The sequence below is a fragment of the Struthio camelus genome, chromosome 2 (assembly GCF_040807025.1).
Source record: "Struthio camelus isolate bStrCam1 chromosome 2, bStrCam1.hap1, whole genome shotgun sequence".
NCBI lineage: Eukaryota > Metazoa > Chordata > Aves > Struthioniformes > Struthionidae > Struthio > Struthio camelus.
Window position 1 is genome coordinate 46,413,459 of NC_090943.1, and position 20,321 is coordinate 46,433,779.

At 40.5% G+C, this 20,321-nt stretch overlaps 1 protein-coding gene across 9 annotated transcripts in view; it reads left to right on the forward strand.

Annotated features, from left to right (window-relative positions):
* Positions 1-20,321, forward strand: part of RBMS3 (RNA binding motif single stranded interacting protein 3) — a 712,732-nt gene that overhangs the window by 359,308 nt on the left and 333,103 nt on the right. For 7 of the 9 annotated variants that reach the window (XM_068935481.1, XM_068935483.1, XM_068935488.1 and 4 more), the window contains one exon: positions 1,362-1,531. In XM_068935481.1, the coding sequence (XP_068791582.1) occupies positions 1,362-1,531 (170 nt within the window). The remainder of the gene's footprint in view (positions 1-1,361; positions 1,532-20,321) is intronic. The other 2 variants (XM_068935482.1, XM_009687919.2) reach the window with 1 other exon arrangement.

Genomic DNA, 20,321 nt, shown 5'->3' on the forward strand with positions numbered 1-20,321 from the left:
TTCTTCTAAGTAAAGGGACTTGTTTGAAACCATTTCAAGCTACTGGTTTAAAAATATCCATCTACCAAGGCTCTGATGCCGTATATGCAAAATTATAAGCACTGAAGTAGGGCCATTGCAAGGGGCTGTTCACTAGCATGGTCAGAATTACTAACACAGTTAGAAATTTTCTCTGTTCAAGGTCTAAATGCAGAACTAGCATATCAGAAGTGTCATCGCTACTGCGGTAGAAATAGCATGCACTTTGCCTTTATTAGTTTCTTAGTACATTATTGTTAACTTCTTGCTGACCGGACATTTACCTGCTGTTGTAACCACGGCACACCGATAGCAGAATATGCTGATCATCTGGCAGGAAGTGGCTTTTCCCTCCCCAGGTGGCTGTTTTACTGGCGCTCCGACTTCAGTCTCCGGGGCTGCCCGGCGGGAGCCGCATCCCTCAGTGTTCCCCGGCAGTGCAAAACTCCTGTCTAGCTCTCAGTGTTTGCAGCTGGGTCATAATGGGGACGGGGCAGGTCACCCTCCTTTCTAACAGCTGCTCCCATTTTCCTTCTGCTGACGGACCGTCTGTGTTGCAGATAAATATGCCGAGGGCAAGCTAACCAGGGGTGGCTTCAGCAGCCGAAAGCCACCGTTGCTGCCCCACCTCAGGGGTGCTTAGGTAATCTGCGTAGCTTGTGGGTGCATCTTTTGTGGCACGTGTTTGGCGGAGAGTAGGGGAATATATGTTATTTTCCCCGTGAGAACGCCTCTGTTCTGAAGTGACGTTACCTAGTTTTTGCATGTAGTTTGTCTTCGTTCGGAGACGAGTATGTTTTTAAGAGCAGGAGGTGCCGTTCTGATCATCTCTCCCAAACCCTGTTTTCCATGGTGAAAGATGTCTGTGATACCACTATGTCCTTAGGCGGCTTTTTTTTTCCTCTCAGGGTTGCTACCTCTTTGCCACCTGACTGCACGTGTACTGGATGCTCCTCATATTCAGAAAAGCCTTGCTAGGCTTTGAATGTTCTTAAATTTGTCTTAGAACGTTCTTAAAGCAGATCGTGTGCAACTTCTGTGTTTAATAGAAATGACTCCCACGCGGCCGTGACTTCAGAGCCTCGTTTTGTCATCTAGATAAAGTATGCTGGTAATCTAGTTACTTTAATTGCAGATGTAAAAGTAGAAAATGCACTTAAAACCCAAGCTGGCCCTACTTTATGTTCTGAAGGGTATTGCTAGCTGGAGGGGTGGGAGAGGCGCTGCCGCGGAGGGAGGGCAGGGCGAGAATGCCCTTAATTCTGAGTTAGCTCTGTCAAGCACATGAGTCCGCGGTGCTTTTGGTTTCCAACAACGACCTTTTTTTGTTTGTTTGCTTTCAGCAGTCCTATGCACCAGCTCCCCACCCCATGGCTCCTCCCAGCCCCAGCACAAACAGCAGCAACAACAGCAGCAACAACAGCAGCGGCGAGCAGTTGAGTAAAACCAACCTGTACATTCGAGGCCTTCCCCCCGGCACCACTGACCAGGACCTAATCAAGCTGTGCCAGCCGTAAGTGAAGTGAAAATATTGCACATCTTCTGGTTTGACTTGAATGTGCCTGACTGACACAGAAATGCAGGACAATGGCAAAGGTGGCCCTTAAGTTCGCATGCGTGTATGTCCGCGTAAAGACATTAGAGGCCTGGTGCACTTGAAGGTTAGCTGTTATTCCTTTGGTTCGAGCAGCTAATGTCTGTCAAAAGGCGCCTGAAAATGAGTTTTGGGAGCTAGAGAGGTGAGGAGGGCCTCCACGTTGACTATGTCTATTTTTACCTAAAAAAAAAAAAAATTTGCATAGCAAGAAAACCTCCCTAATGACAGATTTTATAGTTACAATAATCTGTGAATCATAACCTGGTGCACAACAAAACATGGGTGTTCCCACCTCAGTCATTTATCACCTCTTTTGATTGCTGTGTCACACATTGCCGGGCTCAAAGATCGCAAAGTATGAAACCAAGTGAAGGTGGCCTTGCCGCGAACATCTAATTAACATCTGTCGTTCCACTGAAAACTGATGTAGAAAGTATCACCTTCTAGTTCTCTTTATGATAAATATGATCTTTAGATCATATTTGCAGACTTTCTTGATAAGTACCAGGTTTATTGTGGTTTATTCCTGTTAAAACTGGAGAGGGAGCAGAAAGGAGCTCTTTACTCCTTGTGTATCCTCAACCGAACTGTTTCCTAAAGCAGTGCACTCAGTTATGCTATTCAGTGGATTGAATGTAATGGGTAATATGGATAGAAGGGAGACTCTGATTTGATTTCCAAAGTCTTGATTGTTACTGATAATATGTGAGAGGGGAATAATCCAGTTTGAGATTCTAGGCTGAGATTGTCTGGCTAGAATTTGGGAGAATGCTTTTTTTTAGTGAAATAAGAACATGGAGAGATGATTTAAAAAAAAAAAACAAAACACCTATGATATGGAGCTCCTCAGTGCTTTTCTCATAGAATAGTCTTTAAAAAGAGAATAGCATCTCTGAGGTTTTTCCTTGCAAATCAGCATTTCGACTATGGATCAATAAATGGATGTTGGTAAAATAAGAAACAGTCTGAGGCTGATCTAGTGACCTGAACTCAAATTGCTGCTACCTCAAAGTTTTCAATAGCACTGAAAAATTAAAGTGATGTTCCATTTTATGTCATTCTGCACTTCCCGATTTTGACCAGACGTGCTGAAGAACTACCTTAAGTATGTTTTATCCAGACATGGCCATCTGGGACTGGATAACAGGAGGAAACCCGTCACTGGAGTGATTTCTGAATTTGAGCAGAATAATAGGAGCTTGGGATTCTTCCTGGTGACTGATATTTCACAGTCATCTCTACTAGAATCACAACAAGTAGAACTTGTTTAGTGTTGACAGGATTGTATCATACTGATGATTTTTCATATTCCATGCAAGTTGAATTGTTAGTGTACCTGCCTGACATTTGTACAATCTATATTCATTGACACTTTCTGCTTGTGACAGTCGCAGATAATCCCAGTTCAAGGACCAGATCCTCAATAGGTATAAATTGACTGCAGGTCGCCTCACATTCACAAAGCTATTTTGATATACTTCTGCTTAGAGTCTGATCCTTTCTAAGTCCAGATAAATGCTTTCAGCTGAGCAGCTGATCAGGGATGAACTAACTTACTCCTACAGGAGCCTCGTGGCTTTGCTATGTAGTGCTACAGTCACGGTATGAGGCACAAGTCAGCTGTGGCACTAGTATTGAATCATGAAGTTCGGAGAGCATGTCCGTACTCCCTGTCTGCTTATGGGAAATGCACATCAACTATTTCACAGCTTCCTTTCAGTACTGTGATAAAATTTTGAATGCACTCCACTAAATTTAATCTGCTCTATGATTGTAGGGTTTTGTCTTGCTATCATGGAGTTCTTGTGTGAACAGATGCTCTTTAAGAAAAATACTGACACTTATTTTGCTGATTTTCTATCCTTTGGCGGAATGGAAGTGAGGAGAAGCCAGATAGATTCTTTTTTTTTTTTTTAAGAATATTAAAAATATTTATCAAAACAAAAGGGAAAGACAGATACAGAGAAACTGAAATATCTGAAAATAGAAGAATTTGTTATGGCAGCGTGTAGTTTTTTAAAGTAATGTGTGGAAAGATATTTTGTTTACCTTTGCGGTTGGTTACAGAGTAGAGATGGATACAGATTCAGATCCTTGCTTTATTAACTATATTTTCAAATAAATGCAGTACATACAGCAGCATTCTGCAATATCTGTAAAATGCAGACTGTACTGTGGAAATTATTCTGAGCAAAGCATCCATTTGTGTCTTTAGAAATAGGTGCCTTCTATACAGCTCCTTCTTAGCTTGCCCAGTTCTCACTTTTATCTGTGGGGTTGTATCACCCGAGGGAGAGAGAACATACACGACTAAAGCCTTCATATGTTAGGGTAACAGAAAACAGCAGAAGATGCTGACTCTTAGGATTTCTGCATAGAAATATTAGCATAATTTACTACAAGCTATGAAGTGAAAACCTGAATCCAATCCATGAACCATAAATATTACTACTTTTCAATACGAGTCTTTTGAGCTGTATCTAGGAAGGGAATTCACCAAAGCCAGCTTATACCCAGGACACTAGTTCCCTTAGGCTAGCTGCCAGCGCCTCAAGGGAGTCCTTCTGAATCTGTTTCCTTGGCCCAAGTATGGGACAAGGCTGCCAGCAGTACAACTGTCGCTTGCGATGTGTAACGTTTGGCAGATCTGAGGAAGAATGTTCTCAAAACTCAACGTTTCTCTTTGAGAAGTATAGGGAATGCTGGAGATGCTTGTGGCGAGGTGCACTTATCATAGCACTTCCCTGGTTTATTCCAGCAAGAAGGCTACCCTCTAAGTGACGTGTCATTTTTTTTAGTTGTTTTTTGTTGTGTGGCTATGGAATAGATTATTCTTTTATCAAAAGTGTTTGATAAAGTAAGGGGCTGTCTTGGTGAATCCTACCTGCTTTTCTGTATTTGTGCGGTAAGTTTTTATGTGACGTATATTGCACACTAAACAGAAAAAGGCAGACTGGAGTACCATTGATGCTTGAAGTGCGGAGTCCATTACACACGATGTCAGACATTTCTGACAAATGTTCCAACACTATCAAACCTTTTATCAATTTAAGAGTAACCTTGTCACAGTAACCTGTCAAACTGTTCATATAACTAAAGGAAAACAAGTCATCATAGGCTGCACTGTAACCGAGTAAATAAAAAAAAAAAAAAAAAAAGTGCTACTGGAAGATTTTCTTCCTGTTTGGTTGTGATCCTCAATATCTGGTTTAACATGTTTCCAGCAAAGTTGCATCATACTCTCTTTTGCAGCTGAGAGCTATTAGGTTGCGTTGTATCTTTTCGGGCTTCATTCAAGACCCTGTCAAAGGTTACGTAGAAAAAAGAGTGAGCAGGAATGTTTAGCAAGCAAGAACAGGCTCTTCTTTTATGTATGTATCTTTTTCTGCATTTTCAGTGAAAAGTGAGTAAAAAGGCTTTCAAAAAGATGGAGAAAGGATAAGAGAAGTGTAGGTGCATATGTATGGCACCTGTGGTATGCACCTATGTCTCTCTTATCCTTTCTCCAGTTTTTTTTAGGAAAGAGGTTTTATATCCATCCCTGATCATATAGATCATCCGAACATGTTATTTTAAAAATCTGACTTTAAGCATTTCGTTAAAATAATAGTAAATATTATACCATTAGGATTTATTTTTCTAAGATATACAATCTGTGATGGTGTACCATCCGTTGGTACAAACCGTTACACATGCATCTTGGCCAAAATATGTTTGTTATCAGAAGAAAAGATAGTCAACATTAAGATGTAAAATTCATAGGTTATAGAGAGAAAAATGTGTAAAGTCCTTGCTGTACAAGCAAAATACCAAGGATTATCTCTGGAAAAAATCACAATTTATTATTTTCATGCATAGTATTGTATTTCATTCAGAAAAATTCCAAAATTCTCTTGAAAATATACGTAGTTCTCTTAGTCCCTTGTTGACACACTGGACCAATCACATACTTACACATTCTTGCTAACTAAATCCCTGTGGAGACTAATTGAAAGAACTCTCATATGCGAATTAGAAAATTGAGCTTCATGTTTTTCATTTCAAAAAAACCACAGTTTCTTTCTGAGCATTTTGGTCTTTCGATCTTTTCTCATTCATTTGCACTTAAGAAGACTTAAACTCATAACTTTTTAAAAATATAAAAGGATTTTTGTAAAATAGCAAGGGAATTTGGGGAAAGAAGCTAAGTCCTCTTAGGCTTCTCCCCTCAAAACAACAAATAATTTTGAAAAGAAGGTTTAGATTAGGTATCTTATCATGCTTCAACAAGTTTTGACTTCTGTGCGGTCCAGGGTGAAATTAAAGGAGTTAAATAAACAACAGTAAAAAAATAATTACACCTGAAGAGCAGTAAGGCTTTACGCTAGTCAGGCTGACTCTTGCGGAAGACGAACCAGAATCTCATAGCTCCGTGTTTTTTCCAGGTATGGGCAATCCCTACTGAATTGTGATTGTCGTGAGTGTTGCTTTCTCTCAATAGTTTTTCGATCCATATTTTGTGTGAATCGCTCAAGTCTTCCCCTGCCCCCACCCCCCGACTGACGGTATCATGAATTTCTCTCCTTGACAAGTCATCAAGTTTCAGGTTTTAGCCTGTCATTCGACTCTGAACGTCCTTGTTTTTATCCCTGTGGAACCTCTGAATAAAAATTCAGCTTGTTACTGTTTGGATTCTACTAAAGGGCTAGTCCCAAGGATAACGTAACTGAGGTTATTAGTTGAAAATGCAGGCATTATTTAAAGTGAGGACTGTTTTTGAAATGAACTCTGTGTATTCCTTTTTGCCCCAACAGAAACCTGCTGAATTCATTGAGGTTTCAAATGGGTCCAAGGTGTCTTTTAGGACATGGGCTTTTGCTAGTAGCTACAAGAAGTATGAAATTGTGAATTAGAGTGAACTTTATAGCAAGTTCATGATTGTGGCATGGCCATTTCTGCCACATGTTAAGACAGCAAGACTTTAATATTCATGGCTACTTTTATTCTTCTTACCTTTTATGAAAATAACAACAAATACATAGTATGTGAGGAACGATGAAAGGAAGGGATGGGGAAAGAAAGTTTCCTCCTTTTTTTTCTGTATTAAAATGTTCATTAAAAAATCATTGCTGTTCATTATAATTAAAGTTAAAAATGAAATAAAATCCCCATAATGAGTTCCCAAAAAGGATTTGTTTTGTTTTGTAAAGTAAATCCAAAATTAAAAGTAGAAGAAATTTAGGAGTAATCTTTGAAAACAGAAGGCAAGGTACTGGTTTCCTTAACATTGCATTTGTTAAAGCAAGGTGTACAATGGATTCAGTATTGATTTGAACAGAACCACATAATGTCTCCTGTAATTAATACTGTTTGACACTCTTTATCCGTGGTATAGCAAAGACTGAAAGGGTGTGAAGGTAAGAGTGCTTATTCACTGGGATTAGCCTATATAGGAACCATGTGACATCATATAGAGTAGTTAACTACTGAAACATTAGTGGATGTTTTGGTTTGGTGTATCTTGGTAATCCGAGAATTGTGAATGGCTCTGAAGTCTGCTAAAGAGATCAGTCTTCATGGGAACCAGAGGAATGCCCATACTTGAGGGGGATGAAAACAGATTTACTTTGTTATTTCAAGGAAAATCAGGAAAGCAAAGTGTCAGGAAAGATTTGACCTAATACGAGGAAGGTGTCGGGTTGGACTACACGTGCTGATTCAAAGCAGTGAGGGGACTGCATGAGTTTGTTCCTCTCATTTGTTAGTATGTCTGTTCAGAACAGGGTGAAACACACTGATGGGTTAGTTTGGAGAAATCTGTGTTCTTCCTGTTGTTTTTTTTTTTTTGCATCTCAAGTTCTTTGTATGAGGGACTTTCCTGGGAGAAGAAGAATAAGAGGAGTGGGCAGGAGAAGAAAAATGAATTTTGGGTTAATGCTTTTTACGTCAAAATGACTATGTTCAGGAACCAAAAGGTAAACATTAAGGGTATCTAAAGCAGACACAAAAGCAGAGCAATGTAATGCCTTGGATGTGGTTTATTAATTCTATCATTGGAGACATCTTAATAGTGTCAGTGCTTATTAGTGCTGTTAGATGCATTTTGCCTTTGCTCCCCGGGGTCCAAAATGGTAGAATGCAGGGAACTAGAATCTCAGTTGCCTACATTGTGGCTCCTGAAATCCTTTGATTTGCAGTTTTGCACTCAGTTATGTAAACATTACATCTTTGCACTGTGTAAATATGGGCATGGATGTGCACAGTCTTTTTTTTCTCCTTTACCTGTTATCTTCTAAACATTACCTGTATATTCATTTCCCATTCCCATAGTCTCCAAACGTCTTGCACTGTTAAAAAACAAACATTAAAGTTGCCCTAGTAGGCAATGAACCGATCCTTTTCTTACCTATCCTCTTTCATCAGGGAAAACAAAACTGTAGGTCAGCAATTGCCCACAGCACTACAGAGAGCTCCATCTGGGATGTGAACGTTCTCATTGTCGGGAAGAAAGGCAGAAAAATAATCTGCGTAAAGTAATAAACGAGCACCTGCACTCTTCCCTGTTTTGAATGTGCCCGTCTTTTCACTGGAGTGTGACAGAGTGTCAGTGAGAGTTTCTCATCTCCTTTCAAGTTGGATGAACCTGATTTAATGGAAGATAGGGGAGGAGACAGCATTCTCAGACACTGCTGCTGAAAACATTTCTTCTGATGAATTTTAATTAAAGTCCTTGGGGGGGAAAAAAAAACCCAGAGAGCTCATAACAGAAATATTGAGTCTTCGGTGTAGCTGTGTGAAGGGCACGACTCTGAGAGCCACTTACTCTGCTGAGTGTGCAGGAAGGGTGTTTGAGGAAAGAGAGAGGGCAGACTCACTTAATGAGCTTCTTCTGACCTCTTCTGAGATGTGCATATTTCCAGTTTTTCCTTGTCCTCGTTCTTTCTCCCAGTTCTCCAGCATGTTTTGTGTGTGCGGCCAGTCAACCATGCCACCACTGCTGGATATGTCAACGAGACTTTCTTCCTCTTGTTTATGTAAAATGATCAGAGTCTGAAAACTCTCGTGGCCACAGACTATCCAAAGGACAAAGAGGCTCTGCATCGTGGGTGCCTGTCAGTCAAATGTTGAGTTTTGTAATGTGGTGTTGCTCCGTGGAAGGACCTTTATGACTGTGAAACTCTTGACTGTCTGAATTTGCTGGCCTCCTCAGGTGCTCTGCAAAACTGAGGTGCTAGGTTTCTGCTTTCTGGGGAGGAGGCTGAGGAATGTGCTTGTGATTATTATTATTATTATTATTATATTTTGATTATGTTTGGTTCCTCTGTTTTGAAGCTGAATTTGTTTGCAGTTTTGGGTATTTGTTCTGCAGTGTCAAGATCAGTGGGTTTTTCTGATCGCTTGTCTTTTGCGAATGGTAGCAGCAGGGGGAAAGCAGAAGCACCAGCCATGTACCTGCAGAAAGAGCAGAGAAGGAAATAGGAAGTTCTCTAGCTGGATGCCGTTTAGACTTCTTAGGAGCCTGCAGACTTTTAGGAGATGAGAGAGGTCAGTCTTCCTGTTCTGACATTTGGGTAGCAGAACTGTTTCTGTAACCTTTCTCTAGAAGGTATGACACAGATAATCTTCTGGTCTATTTGAGAAATATGTTGTCCTAATGCTATGCTGTGAGGAAACAATACTAGCTATGCTTAAAAAAAAAAAACAAAACAATAAAAAGAATCAGTCAATTCCCCCCCCTGAAACCGGAATAACCTAGGCACTGCTTCCAGCTAAAGGCAAGGATCTTAGAGCATAGCTGTAATTTCTATACAAGGGGAAGTGGCAGGCCAGCTTTGAAGGCAAAGCTATTGAATATTATCAGCACTAAAACAAAAATGTCATTGTGTTCAACTGCTAGACTTTCCCATACAGTTCCAAACAAGCATCGACAAGAGCTCTGTGCTATGTAGCATGCAATGTCCTTCATTCCAAGTATTTGGTAACTTCCCAGAATTATTTGTGTGACAAGCGCTGCTGCTAGATTTATATTAAAAACTTTTTTGAAGATGTTCACTAGAGAGGAATTTCTCAGAATTTTTGCAACTACGTCAGAGGTTTTATGTCTCCTCATTATAAAACAGACAGGAAAAGATGGAATGTTTTCAGCTTAATTTTTAAAAGATGTTGATCTGACTGGTATCCGAGAAGGTTTCTTCTTTCCCTGGGCACGTATTCTCTAGGCCCCCCCCTCGTGAGTGCTAGGGAAAGCAAAGACCATTCTCTTGGACTGTTTGGAAAGTACCTAGCTACAATTCTGGGGCAACCCCCCCCCCAAAAATAACACAGGTGACAGCAATGTGGCTATTTAAGTCCTTTCCTGGAATAAGCTCTCTGCCAGTGGACACCCAGTCTCACATGAGAACTTCATGTGAGAAGTACAGCAGTCTGTTCCCATAGCAGTTATTGCAGGATCAGAGCCGTATTAGTGCAATATAGGTAATAATCACAACATTTATGGCTATTACTGCCTGGTGATCGCATAAAAAACCAGACATGCTTTCCTCACTTCAGTTTCCCAGTTCAGCATTTCCATATACCCCTGAGATTATAATCCAATTATGAAACTTCAATTATTTTCTGTAATTCACTGATTCAAGAAGAACATTAATTTTTTAGCTTCTTTATAGTAGGGACCTAATCCCTAAAAGGGATAAAATGACTCACAGATTCATAGAATTTAAGATCCAGAAGAGTCCAAGGGATGATCTAGTATTATTTCCTGGTTGTTTCAGGTCCTTACATTTCCCTCATTTGCTCCTGGACTGAATATAGCAATTTATGTTGGTCTGAAGAATATCTTCCAGAAAAGCACCCGCTCTGGATTTGAAGATATGAGGCAGTAGCAAGCCTACCACTGATTGTAACAGTTTGTTGCTTTGGTTAACCATGGTCCCTGTTCAGAATTTCTGACCTGCTTCCAAATCAGCCTTCTGGTGTTTAATTTTTACCTGTTGGTTCTTGGTGTAATCAGATTAAAGGACCTTTTTGGTCCTCCTCCCAGATGTACTTATGCACTGTAATCAAGTAGCCTTTTAGACTTTTTTCCTTAATAGCCAAAATAGATGGAGCCTGTCTATAAGTCTCTGATTATAAGCCAGGTTTTTGGATAATTTTATCAAGGACTGCAGATGACATCAGGGGTAATTTGAATGTTTTAAAAATTAATTATTTGAGGTTAGAAATTGTTTCCTTTTCATGTTTATGGGGATTTGTTGTTATGTGTAGTTTATATAAGCATGTCTGTTTGTGTGTGTCCTTAAGTGGATGAAAGGTATAACTGGAACATCCTGAGCAGGATGATGTTCCTGAGTGGGAGAAGGGATGCTCAAAGGGCTGCCTCAGGGCCTTAGCAGAAATGGAACAAGGTGCAATATTCACCCTGTAAAAGCCATGGGACGCTGGTCCTGGAAGTGTGTCAGAACCAGAACCTCTTATCTCTGTCTGTGCGGTTTTGATTACCTTTGATTATAAATCAGATGTCTATCCACCCTTGGCTCTGAGTAACAAAAACCCCTCTGACAAGAAAACTACGGCAGCCTAGAAGCTTTATTTGAAAAAAATAAGGAATTTGGATCTGAGCCATACCTATCTTGATTTTGTAGAACTTAGTTTCTCTAGTCATCTTTAATGCTTCTTGTCCCCTCTGCTTTACTTAAATCAACACTAAATTTAGGATTGTCAATTAAATAGAGGATGATTATGAAGTTTTTTAATTACTGTACAGTAAGTTAGTGCAAACATTTCAATATAAAGTTCATTAAGTGCCTTATGAACTGCATAACAAATGAATTCATACATAATCACACAGCCAGTTCAAGGAGCTGAAGGATTCAAACAGGGCAATCTATTGAGCCTCAGAATAAAATAAGCTCATAGCAATTGCTTCTAAATGGAAAACAAAACTGGTTGCTGCAATGGAACAAAATGGAATATGACCAAGGCGTTAGGGGAGTTTAAATAAAAAAGGGTAATATACTCATGGCACGATTTTGCTTATTACCTAATGTCAGAATTGGCCTAAAGACGTAATTGCAGGTCTTACAGAAGGGGAAGACAGACTGTAATGATACAGCTATTAAATACTAACAGCACTGAAACACATTTTATTGTGTTTAACTTTTAGGCATTTCATCAACTATCTTCAGCGAGCAGTAAGAAAAATCTGACTTTCTGTAACATGGATCTGAATTGTTAGTTCTTGTTAGGTTCCTGCATTTGTTTGGCTGTCCTTATTGCTCTTTGATATAAAGAAAGAACTCCCCTTAATCACAAGACCAGATCTTTGGTCTGACGTGCTGTTCCCATAGCGCACTGGGGACTTGGGGCTGCTGTCACGCACGCCTGCGCCTGCAGACGAATGCCCCCCCGGTGCGGGAAGGGGGTAACTCTGGCTGCGCTAGCCAGCCAAAGAGGCATTTCACCGTGAGGAGGAGGCAGGTCAGAGTGGAAAGAAGCGGGACCAGAACACACTGCAGGTCCTTGGATGTTGTTGTTTGTCAGTACAGTTCGGTGCGTACTGAGCCAACTACGTGGAACGGATTTACGTTCCTTGTCCTCTCTCGTTCTTATTTCTGTTACCTCTTTTCTTTTTTTTTTTTTCCTATTTTCTTTCCCTAACGCAATCCTCTTCTGAGGAGGAATATTTCTGCACGACAGTAATGTGAATCATTCGTTTAGTAGCTGCTGGTTGGCAATGTAGGGGTATTGATGAGAACAGGGCGCTAAATACCCCTGCGGTGGCTGTCCTGGAGTTGTCACAGCTCACGCACACGTGGCATTTTAATCTCTCGGCGAAGACTTCCGAAAGAGATTTTGCAAGGACTGCACCACTAGTTAGTAGCTGTCACCAGTGCGTGCGGCAGGCTCTCGGCGGAGAATTTAGCAGCCCTCAGTTGCACCTGGAGTCGAAATGTCGCCAAGCGAATACATCTCTATCCTTTCAGATTGCCAAGTCACGGCGGCGCCGTGCAGGACGCGGGGCGTTCAGCCGGCGGGAGGCATCCCGGCGCTGTCGGCAGCTTCCCGGGGCTGGCCGCTGCTTTTTCGGCCGGGGGACCTGGTGGGGCAGGCGCTCTCGTGGGACGTCGCCGCCGCGGGCGCGCCGTGCCGAGGGCTCGCGGATCGGGCTGCGCGCCAGCAGGAGAGTGCTGTCCGCCTCCCGTCAAGGGAGCCCTCCCATCCTGCCATCAGGAGGTCTGCAGCTGGGCTGCTTAATGGTACTTAGTAACAGTATGTGCCGTAAACCATACTCTCCTATTACACAGAAATCCACTAGCGCTGGCATCAAGAGCGGCGGGTAATTCAATCACACCCACAAAAGTGATATTAACATAACATTAAAGAGCTGTGTAGACTAGCAAAAGACAGGAAATTATAGAGTTCGGGCTTGAAACTTTATCCTTAACTCACCCATATTGTGCCGAGGTGCTTGGAAATTTCCATACAGTGTGTTATTTTATGGAACCTACTATGGGATGGATTGCCCTGTTCGTCTGTGGAGGATTTCCTCGTCTAGCATCAGCCAGCGTTTGTGAGAATTATATAAAGAAATCCTGGCACAATTTGCAGAGCACTGCTGGACAATGTGAGCTTTAAATATGAATTTCTTGGCTTAAGCGTTTTACCCATTCCAGCTTTTCTGATGTGCCGCATTAAGGTTTAGCTTTATTGACTTCTTTCAAACCAAGTTGAAATGCAGTAGCTAAGCCCCTCTCCCAACTTCAAAACTAACCTTTAAGTTATTTTTAGCTCTCGTTTTCACCTCTGTAAGTTTTCTTTGTTCAACACTCTCTGAAAAAGCTTTATTTTTTAATTTGCCTTTTGATTTCAAGACTCTGCTCTTACTTCCACTGTCAGCTGAATTATACCCCCCAAAATTTTAGCCTTATTCCTGTCTTTGGGCCTTGTTCATCCTTGTCCTCATTTAATCCTGCTGAAATGAGTAGAACAACTCGGTGAGAAGGGTTAGCACCGTCACCTGTAAAAATCCCCCGCTGGAAATGGAAGAAGATAAGGTGTCATGTACCCTACCTTGCTCAGCCACTTGCCGTTCTCATTGCAGCAGGGACGAGGGGACGTTCTTGCAAAGACCCCCTGGGTCAAGGAGGAGGTAGGGAGTCAATTTGAAGTTCATCTATGGGATGTTTATAGAGAAGGAATAAGCTGTTTCATGAGTTTACCAGGCATCAGAGCCAAGCAAGAGCCAAGGGAAGGGTTATCTGTCACTCTGGGGTTAGGACTTCACTGCAGTCAGAGGTGAGATCACAGATCTCACAGAGAGGGTGAAGCCGGCAGGCAGGCTGCCTGTAAAGCAGCTTAAGTGGCAAGAAGTGCAGCACCCAGATGTTTTCCCACGTTCTCAGGCAGGTTTTGCAGGCTGTGCTGAAATGCAATCTGCCCTTGAATACCCCGGTACTGGTGCCCAAGTAAAATCAACTAAAGCTAACACGGTCCTACCAACATGAGCTTCAGGCACACCTTTCATTGCAGTGTTGGTGTACCTTGGTTTAGAGTTCATTCCCTTGCACCTCTGGGTTAGAAGGACCTACCAGTGGTCATTGTTTGGGGAAGGTTTAAACATTTTAATCTACTGCGGTAGAAGTAAAGAATGACAGAAACCAACAAGAATTATTTTACTCCCGTAATAACTCTTGGAAATTTGATATGGTATTTTCTGGAGATGGTGAACTCTAGGTGTAGATAAGCTTATGCGTTGTTCATGTTTTCCCAATGTGTGCTTTCTGTGCTAAGGAGCTAGGGAGGGGTGCCGCTGTGTCCGTCTCTGCGGTGAGCAGGATGGTCATTAATGACCATGCATAGAGCAATAGGATGGCTGTATCCTAGGGGAAATCAATTTTCTGCAGAGACCTGGGGTTGGAAAGAGTAGCAAGTTTCCTCTGAGGGGAAGAGGGAGGCAAGACAGAATCAGTAGAGCAAGGATTGAAAATACAAAGGCTTCAAAAATGAGGGATAACTCAAAAGGCTTTCGGTGCGGGGTGGAATTTTTTTTTTTTTTCCGCCAAAACTGTTCAGGTCTGAAACTCGCTGATCTTAGGGATGAGGGAGAGAATGGCCTTCTGGAGAAGCTCTGAGGTAGGGGTTGTAGGGACAAGACTGCCTAGGGTTTTTTTTTTGCAAAATGGCATTTGCAAGACGATTCTTTTTTAAAGCACTTGTTCTATACTTTTAGATGGAGCACAAGCATGCAGAACTGATGAAGTTATGAGCACTGCTGTGCTTTTCACTCCTTCAAGGAACATCTATATTGCAGAGGCTTCTGGGCTGTAGAGCTGTCCAGTGATACCTGAGCTAGGTTAAAGCTAGTAGGGTAGCTTCATGCTCTCCTGCAGCACTAGTGTGACCTCTCCTTGCCTCTTGCCACGTGCACTTGGGAATTTGGACTAGGGTCATTTTCTTCTGCCATTCTCCGCTCTTTCCAGTTTGCTTCTTCTCTGAATCTCAGAGTTTGGCTGTGTCTCTGAGTGTGTCTCTCAACTTTGGGTGGCCCAGTGGTTATAAAAGTCCTCCCTCGTTACTCTAGTGGTTTGTTTCCCCCTCCCCTTTTCTGCTACTTAAACCTTGCCTCCCCTTGCAGACAAGCTGGAGAAAAATGGTCTTGCTTAGGATGCTGTCATTTTAGTCTCATAACGGATTTTGAAAAAATATTTCACAAAGGAGATAAGGGAAGTAAATTATAACTGGTGTTAAATATCATCATTAGGAGAACAGCTTTAATAGGAATAAATGTACTTAGATTTTGTGAGTATGTTTGTATGTTATGTATGTCTTAAAAATGTAAGTATACATAAATCTTTAAATCTCAAACAAGAGGATGATTCTTTTCTGACTATGCTCAGTATTAAAGGCTAACTCAGAGATAAGATAACATTCCCATAAACATGGAAGCTTAAACAAAGGAACTGTTGTCCTGAGAATGTGGGAATCAAAAGAAACCGAAGTTTGAACTTAGGAAATTGTCTTACAAAATGGAATGTTGCATGTAGAGTAACGTTTAATGGCTTTCAGAAATTGCAGAATAGGGGAAATCCATAGGTCTTTCTCTTGATCTCAGTGGTCTCTGGAGCGAGCCCAAAGAAAGCGAAGGGCAGAGGCATCTGGGAAATGAATAGCTGTAGTAGACCTTTTGTTTTACTTTAGCTTCTTGCTCAAGATGTTGGCCTTTTGAGAACTTCCTTTCTTGAACAGCAGAAAGGGAAAGGGTAGAAAACTCCCATTGTCTGAGTAAGTGGGAGAAAAGGGTGCAAGTACTGCTGATGAATAAGAGGGTTCAGGGATGAGTAAATACGTGGCCTGATGCTGCAAATGCTTGGCTTATGAGTTGACCATTGTGTGCATTGCGGACTGTCCAGAGTAGGAATTAAGTTGCTCACGTTTATAAATATTTGCAGGCTGTAGGTCTGTTTCTAGCAGGACGTTTCTTTGTCTCCATGAAGATTGACCATATGTCCCTTTTATACTGTTTCTGTGCTCCTGCGTTGCTTCTGATGGGCTGCGCAAAAAGCAATTTGCTTGCTGCTACAGGTGATCGTAGTAAATTTTGTGTTATTAATTTTTAAACCCAGCACATTTGGCAGATTGTATTTCAGCTGCCTGAAATATAATTTATCTGTGTAGGTTATACTTGCCATTTATGTGTATGATAGCAGCAGTAAAGTAAGTGGTGTCAGCACTGGGGCTTTTATAAACCTTTAAATCCAGCTCTTTTTATAAAGCGGGGAGTAGAAAGCAGAATGGATTTGTTCATTGTTTTTATTTTATTTATTTATTTTTTCTTTGCAAGGTTGTTTCCTGGGACCCAAAACATGCAGCTGCCAAGCCGTGTTTTTCCCTAGCTGAGGATGTTCACTAATATTTGATGAAGATGTTGCCCTTGGTGTTGCCAACCCTCAGAAGTTTATTGCAAAGTTCACAGTATTTGTTTCTTAAACCCTTAGATCCTGAGGCATGCGATAAGATGGGAATCTCAGCTTTCAATCTTTAAAAAAAATGTAGTTTTCTCTCCTTCATGGTTGAAAAGAGAGGCATGAAAATATGACCTGAGTGTATCACAAAGGCTCAAGATATAGGAACAAAATAAAAAGATATCTCAAATATATTTATTTCTTATTAATTATTTTTAATATCAAAAGTCAATTTCCTAACTTTTTGATGTATTAGTGAGCAGCAGAAGTTGTGCATGCTATGCTCCTTTGCCAGTTACAGGAAGACTGTGGGGTTATCCAAATGAATCACAGTTCTCTCTCTCGCAAAATGTGCCAAACGCTCAGCATGAGGTCTGTTTTCTGTGTAAATCTTTACATGTACTGAGTACCATATCTCATTTACTTAGTTAATTTGAAGGTACCCAAGGTCAGTAATACACAAAATACTGTTCTTGAGGACTCCCAAACCTGACTGAAGCTGACTTGCTTCCAAATCCAGTATTACAGGTGAGATTTCAAGATGTGGTCACTGTGGTCTTTTTCAGTGAGTGCTCTCTTCCTGGGGAAAGATCTCTCAGCAGGATCATAAAATATTTAAATTCTTGCTTCTTTCTGTAGATTTCCCCAAGTATATCTCAGAAGGGATGGGTTACTTAGTATGTCTTTTTCCACAGCTCTCCATCCAGATTTTTGCCGTGAGAGACCAACTAAGTGTCCTTTTAAGGACAGAAGACAATGGATATATACAGAGTATATATATTTGGCAAATCCCATGGCCACTCTAGCCACTTCCTGGTCCATATAGACTGCTTTTGGGTGCAGGCTGCACCAAAGAGGAGCTCAGCATCACCAGCACTGGCTTTTCTTCTTTAGACGATGCACTGCCAAGGTGTCCAGTAAGAGAAACTGGCCCAAAGCTTGATGGAGGAGTTTTTGGTTGACTGCGGGATTTGTGTTGGTCTAGGGCTCGCTGGTTCTCAGGAGCGTTGCCTGATGAGCAGAGCGCTACAAGACATGCTACTTACGCCATATTCCCTGCCCCTTGATGGTGTCGTGAAGTGTAACTTCAATGCTCAGAGAGAAAATGATGAGGCAGCTGCTCAGTTGGGCTAAATTGGCATAGCCCCTGGAACTCGAAACATCGGCACCACGTTTCTAGCAACCAAGAGTCTGATCCAAAGTGCAGATTTTAGTGAGCCCTCCCTCTTCAAAAATATTTACCTGGCTGACACAGTGAGGCTGATACATTCAATTATGTCCATCTTCATTTGGGCACTAAAGAATGAAGAATTATTTATGTAATTGACAGTGGCTCTAAATACATGTTTAAACCTATACATACATTTTTGTCATGGGTGAATCTTCATTAAAGGCTGTGTTTGCTTGCAGGTTTTTGAAGCATTTTGAAAAAGTTAAAAAATTTAAAACATGATTCGTAAATTATGCATCTATATGGCTGAATGGACAGCTTCGACTAGGTTGAATTTTCTTTTTTACAAACTCATCACTTAAGAAAACGTTTTTGAGAATTCCTGCTTTGCAACCCTGACCTGGGAGTTACAATAGGTTGCCAGCAAGAACAGATTGGTCCTCTTAGAAATAATTATCATAGTTGTTATAAGCCTTGCACTGGAGAAAACGAAGTATTCGCTAACTGGAAACATGCACTTGCGTGTTCTTGGTAAGGATGTTTCCTGATTTGAGGCTATAGAGAGGACTTTCCTCACCAAATAAGCATGTTAAATTATGAGCCTACAAATGTTTTTTTACCTTGATAAATATGAATAGTCCCATTTCAGTTCACTGGGGCTTCTTACATGCCTGAAGTCAAACATGTGCATGAGTATTTCAGAATATCATGGACAAGTAGCTTATCAAATCCATTTCCACACCCTGTCCTGAGGCTCTCTTTGTGTTACAGTTGCCTAAATAAATGGACTAAGAATCTTTGCTTTTGAAAACACACTCTGCGGAATTAAGTAAAATTCAAAGAAACTCAAAACCAGAGCTATCCTAGCCAAGTTCTGGGCAAGCAGTGCACACTTTTGTCCATATAATTATAAGATTTCAAAATTATGCTCTTGTTGTTTCTCCTTGAAAATTTCAGGCAGAGAAAAATGTGCTCCTTTGCACCGCTTGTGTCACAGTTCAGCATGTGGAAAAGGAATATAACCGACATTCCAGCCCTGAAAATAAAAGGATTAAAATAAATATACTGAAGAAAAAGAAGCAATTCTGTGATATAGTTCCTAAAATATGTATTTTGAAATGTAAAAATATTAAGACACAATCCTTCCAGAACCTAAGTTGTGTCCAAAGGCATCCAAAGTACCTGGAATTTTGTAGTTTGTAAATAATGAAATGGGAGCTCTGTGAACTCAAGAAGTCTCACTCATGCTTTTGATTCAAATGGCCTCTGTATGAACTCTATAAAATGCTTTAGCTTTAAATTATCAGTTTGAGTTCAAGGTCCCTGGTGGTAGCTGGAGTTTCTGCTTTTCTTTTTAATTCCTTTTCTTTTTAATTCCTTTTAGTTTCTTGGCTGTTATTAGAGAGGTACCATCTGACTGGGATACATATTTTTTACATTATGTTGCAGTTATATAACTCTTTTAAGAGTAAATTGTTTTAGCGAAATGTCAGAAAATCTGCACAAACTGAATGCTCAGGGTTCCCTTGAATAATGAGGCCATTGTTAAGTGATTGAATACTTTAGAGATTAATATCATGGTATGCTGGTTCATACCCACTGTAATTTAACAATGAATCCTCCGTAAGTAAGCAACATTGTGAATGAGAAATTGGGTACAAGACAGCACAGCATGCAAGAACATACAAAATAAATAAGTTCTGTATGCAGGAGTGATATGTTGTGGGGAGTGGGGTTATTTCCGCAATATCTGAGATAATTAAATTGTTGGGTAGAGGAGATTCCTCAAGTTTGACGATCTGCTTAATTTTTTGCTCCAACACCAATGAGTGATGTCTTTGTAGCAGAACGAGACAGCTTTTTTTTTTTTTCCCCCTTCTCTGAAGATCAGGGTATGCCTATATTATTGTTTGTGCCAGGCTACAGTAAACCACATCTCATTCTGTGAAGGGTTTCAGATCCCTAAGTTGTCTTCCAAGTAATGCATCCTATCATTATGCAGAATATTTAGTGGTGCTACTGAGTGTCTGCAAACAAAAGTTGCATATTTTTTTTTAAGACATCTGAATTCTTCCAGATATGGAATAATTAGTGGTTGAAGATTTAATGATGGCCCACAAGAAGGAATGAAGCATTCTGCATGAATTCACAGTTATTAATTTGTGCATGAATTTCGTTTTCCATACTTAATTTAGCAACTGTAAAATATTTTGCTAATTAATTATTAACACTGGTTATTTGTCATGGCAGAACTGTGAGGGAAAAACATAGCTTTCTATCAAAGCAAAAATATTAATGTCTGAATTTTAGTTTAAGTATGATATACAATAATGTAATCATGTTTTAAATAGTCTTAAATAGCTTCAAGTCAAACATATAATATAAATGTAATATATAGCACTAATTCAAAACAAACAATGTTTAAATGAAAATTACAACAAAGAGCCAAATGTCTTGCTTGATCGCAAAAAACTGGGGAAAAAACACTACAAAATGTCAGACTTTTGTGGGGAGAGTACACTTTAGCTAGAAGCATTTTATTCTGTCTTGGGTATCAGGACCATGACAAATCTGTAGCCTTGTCTGTGCTGTGAAT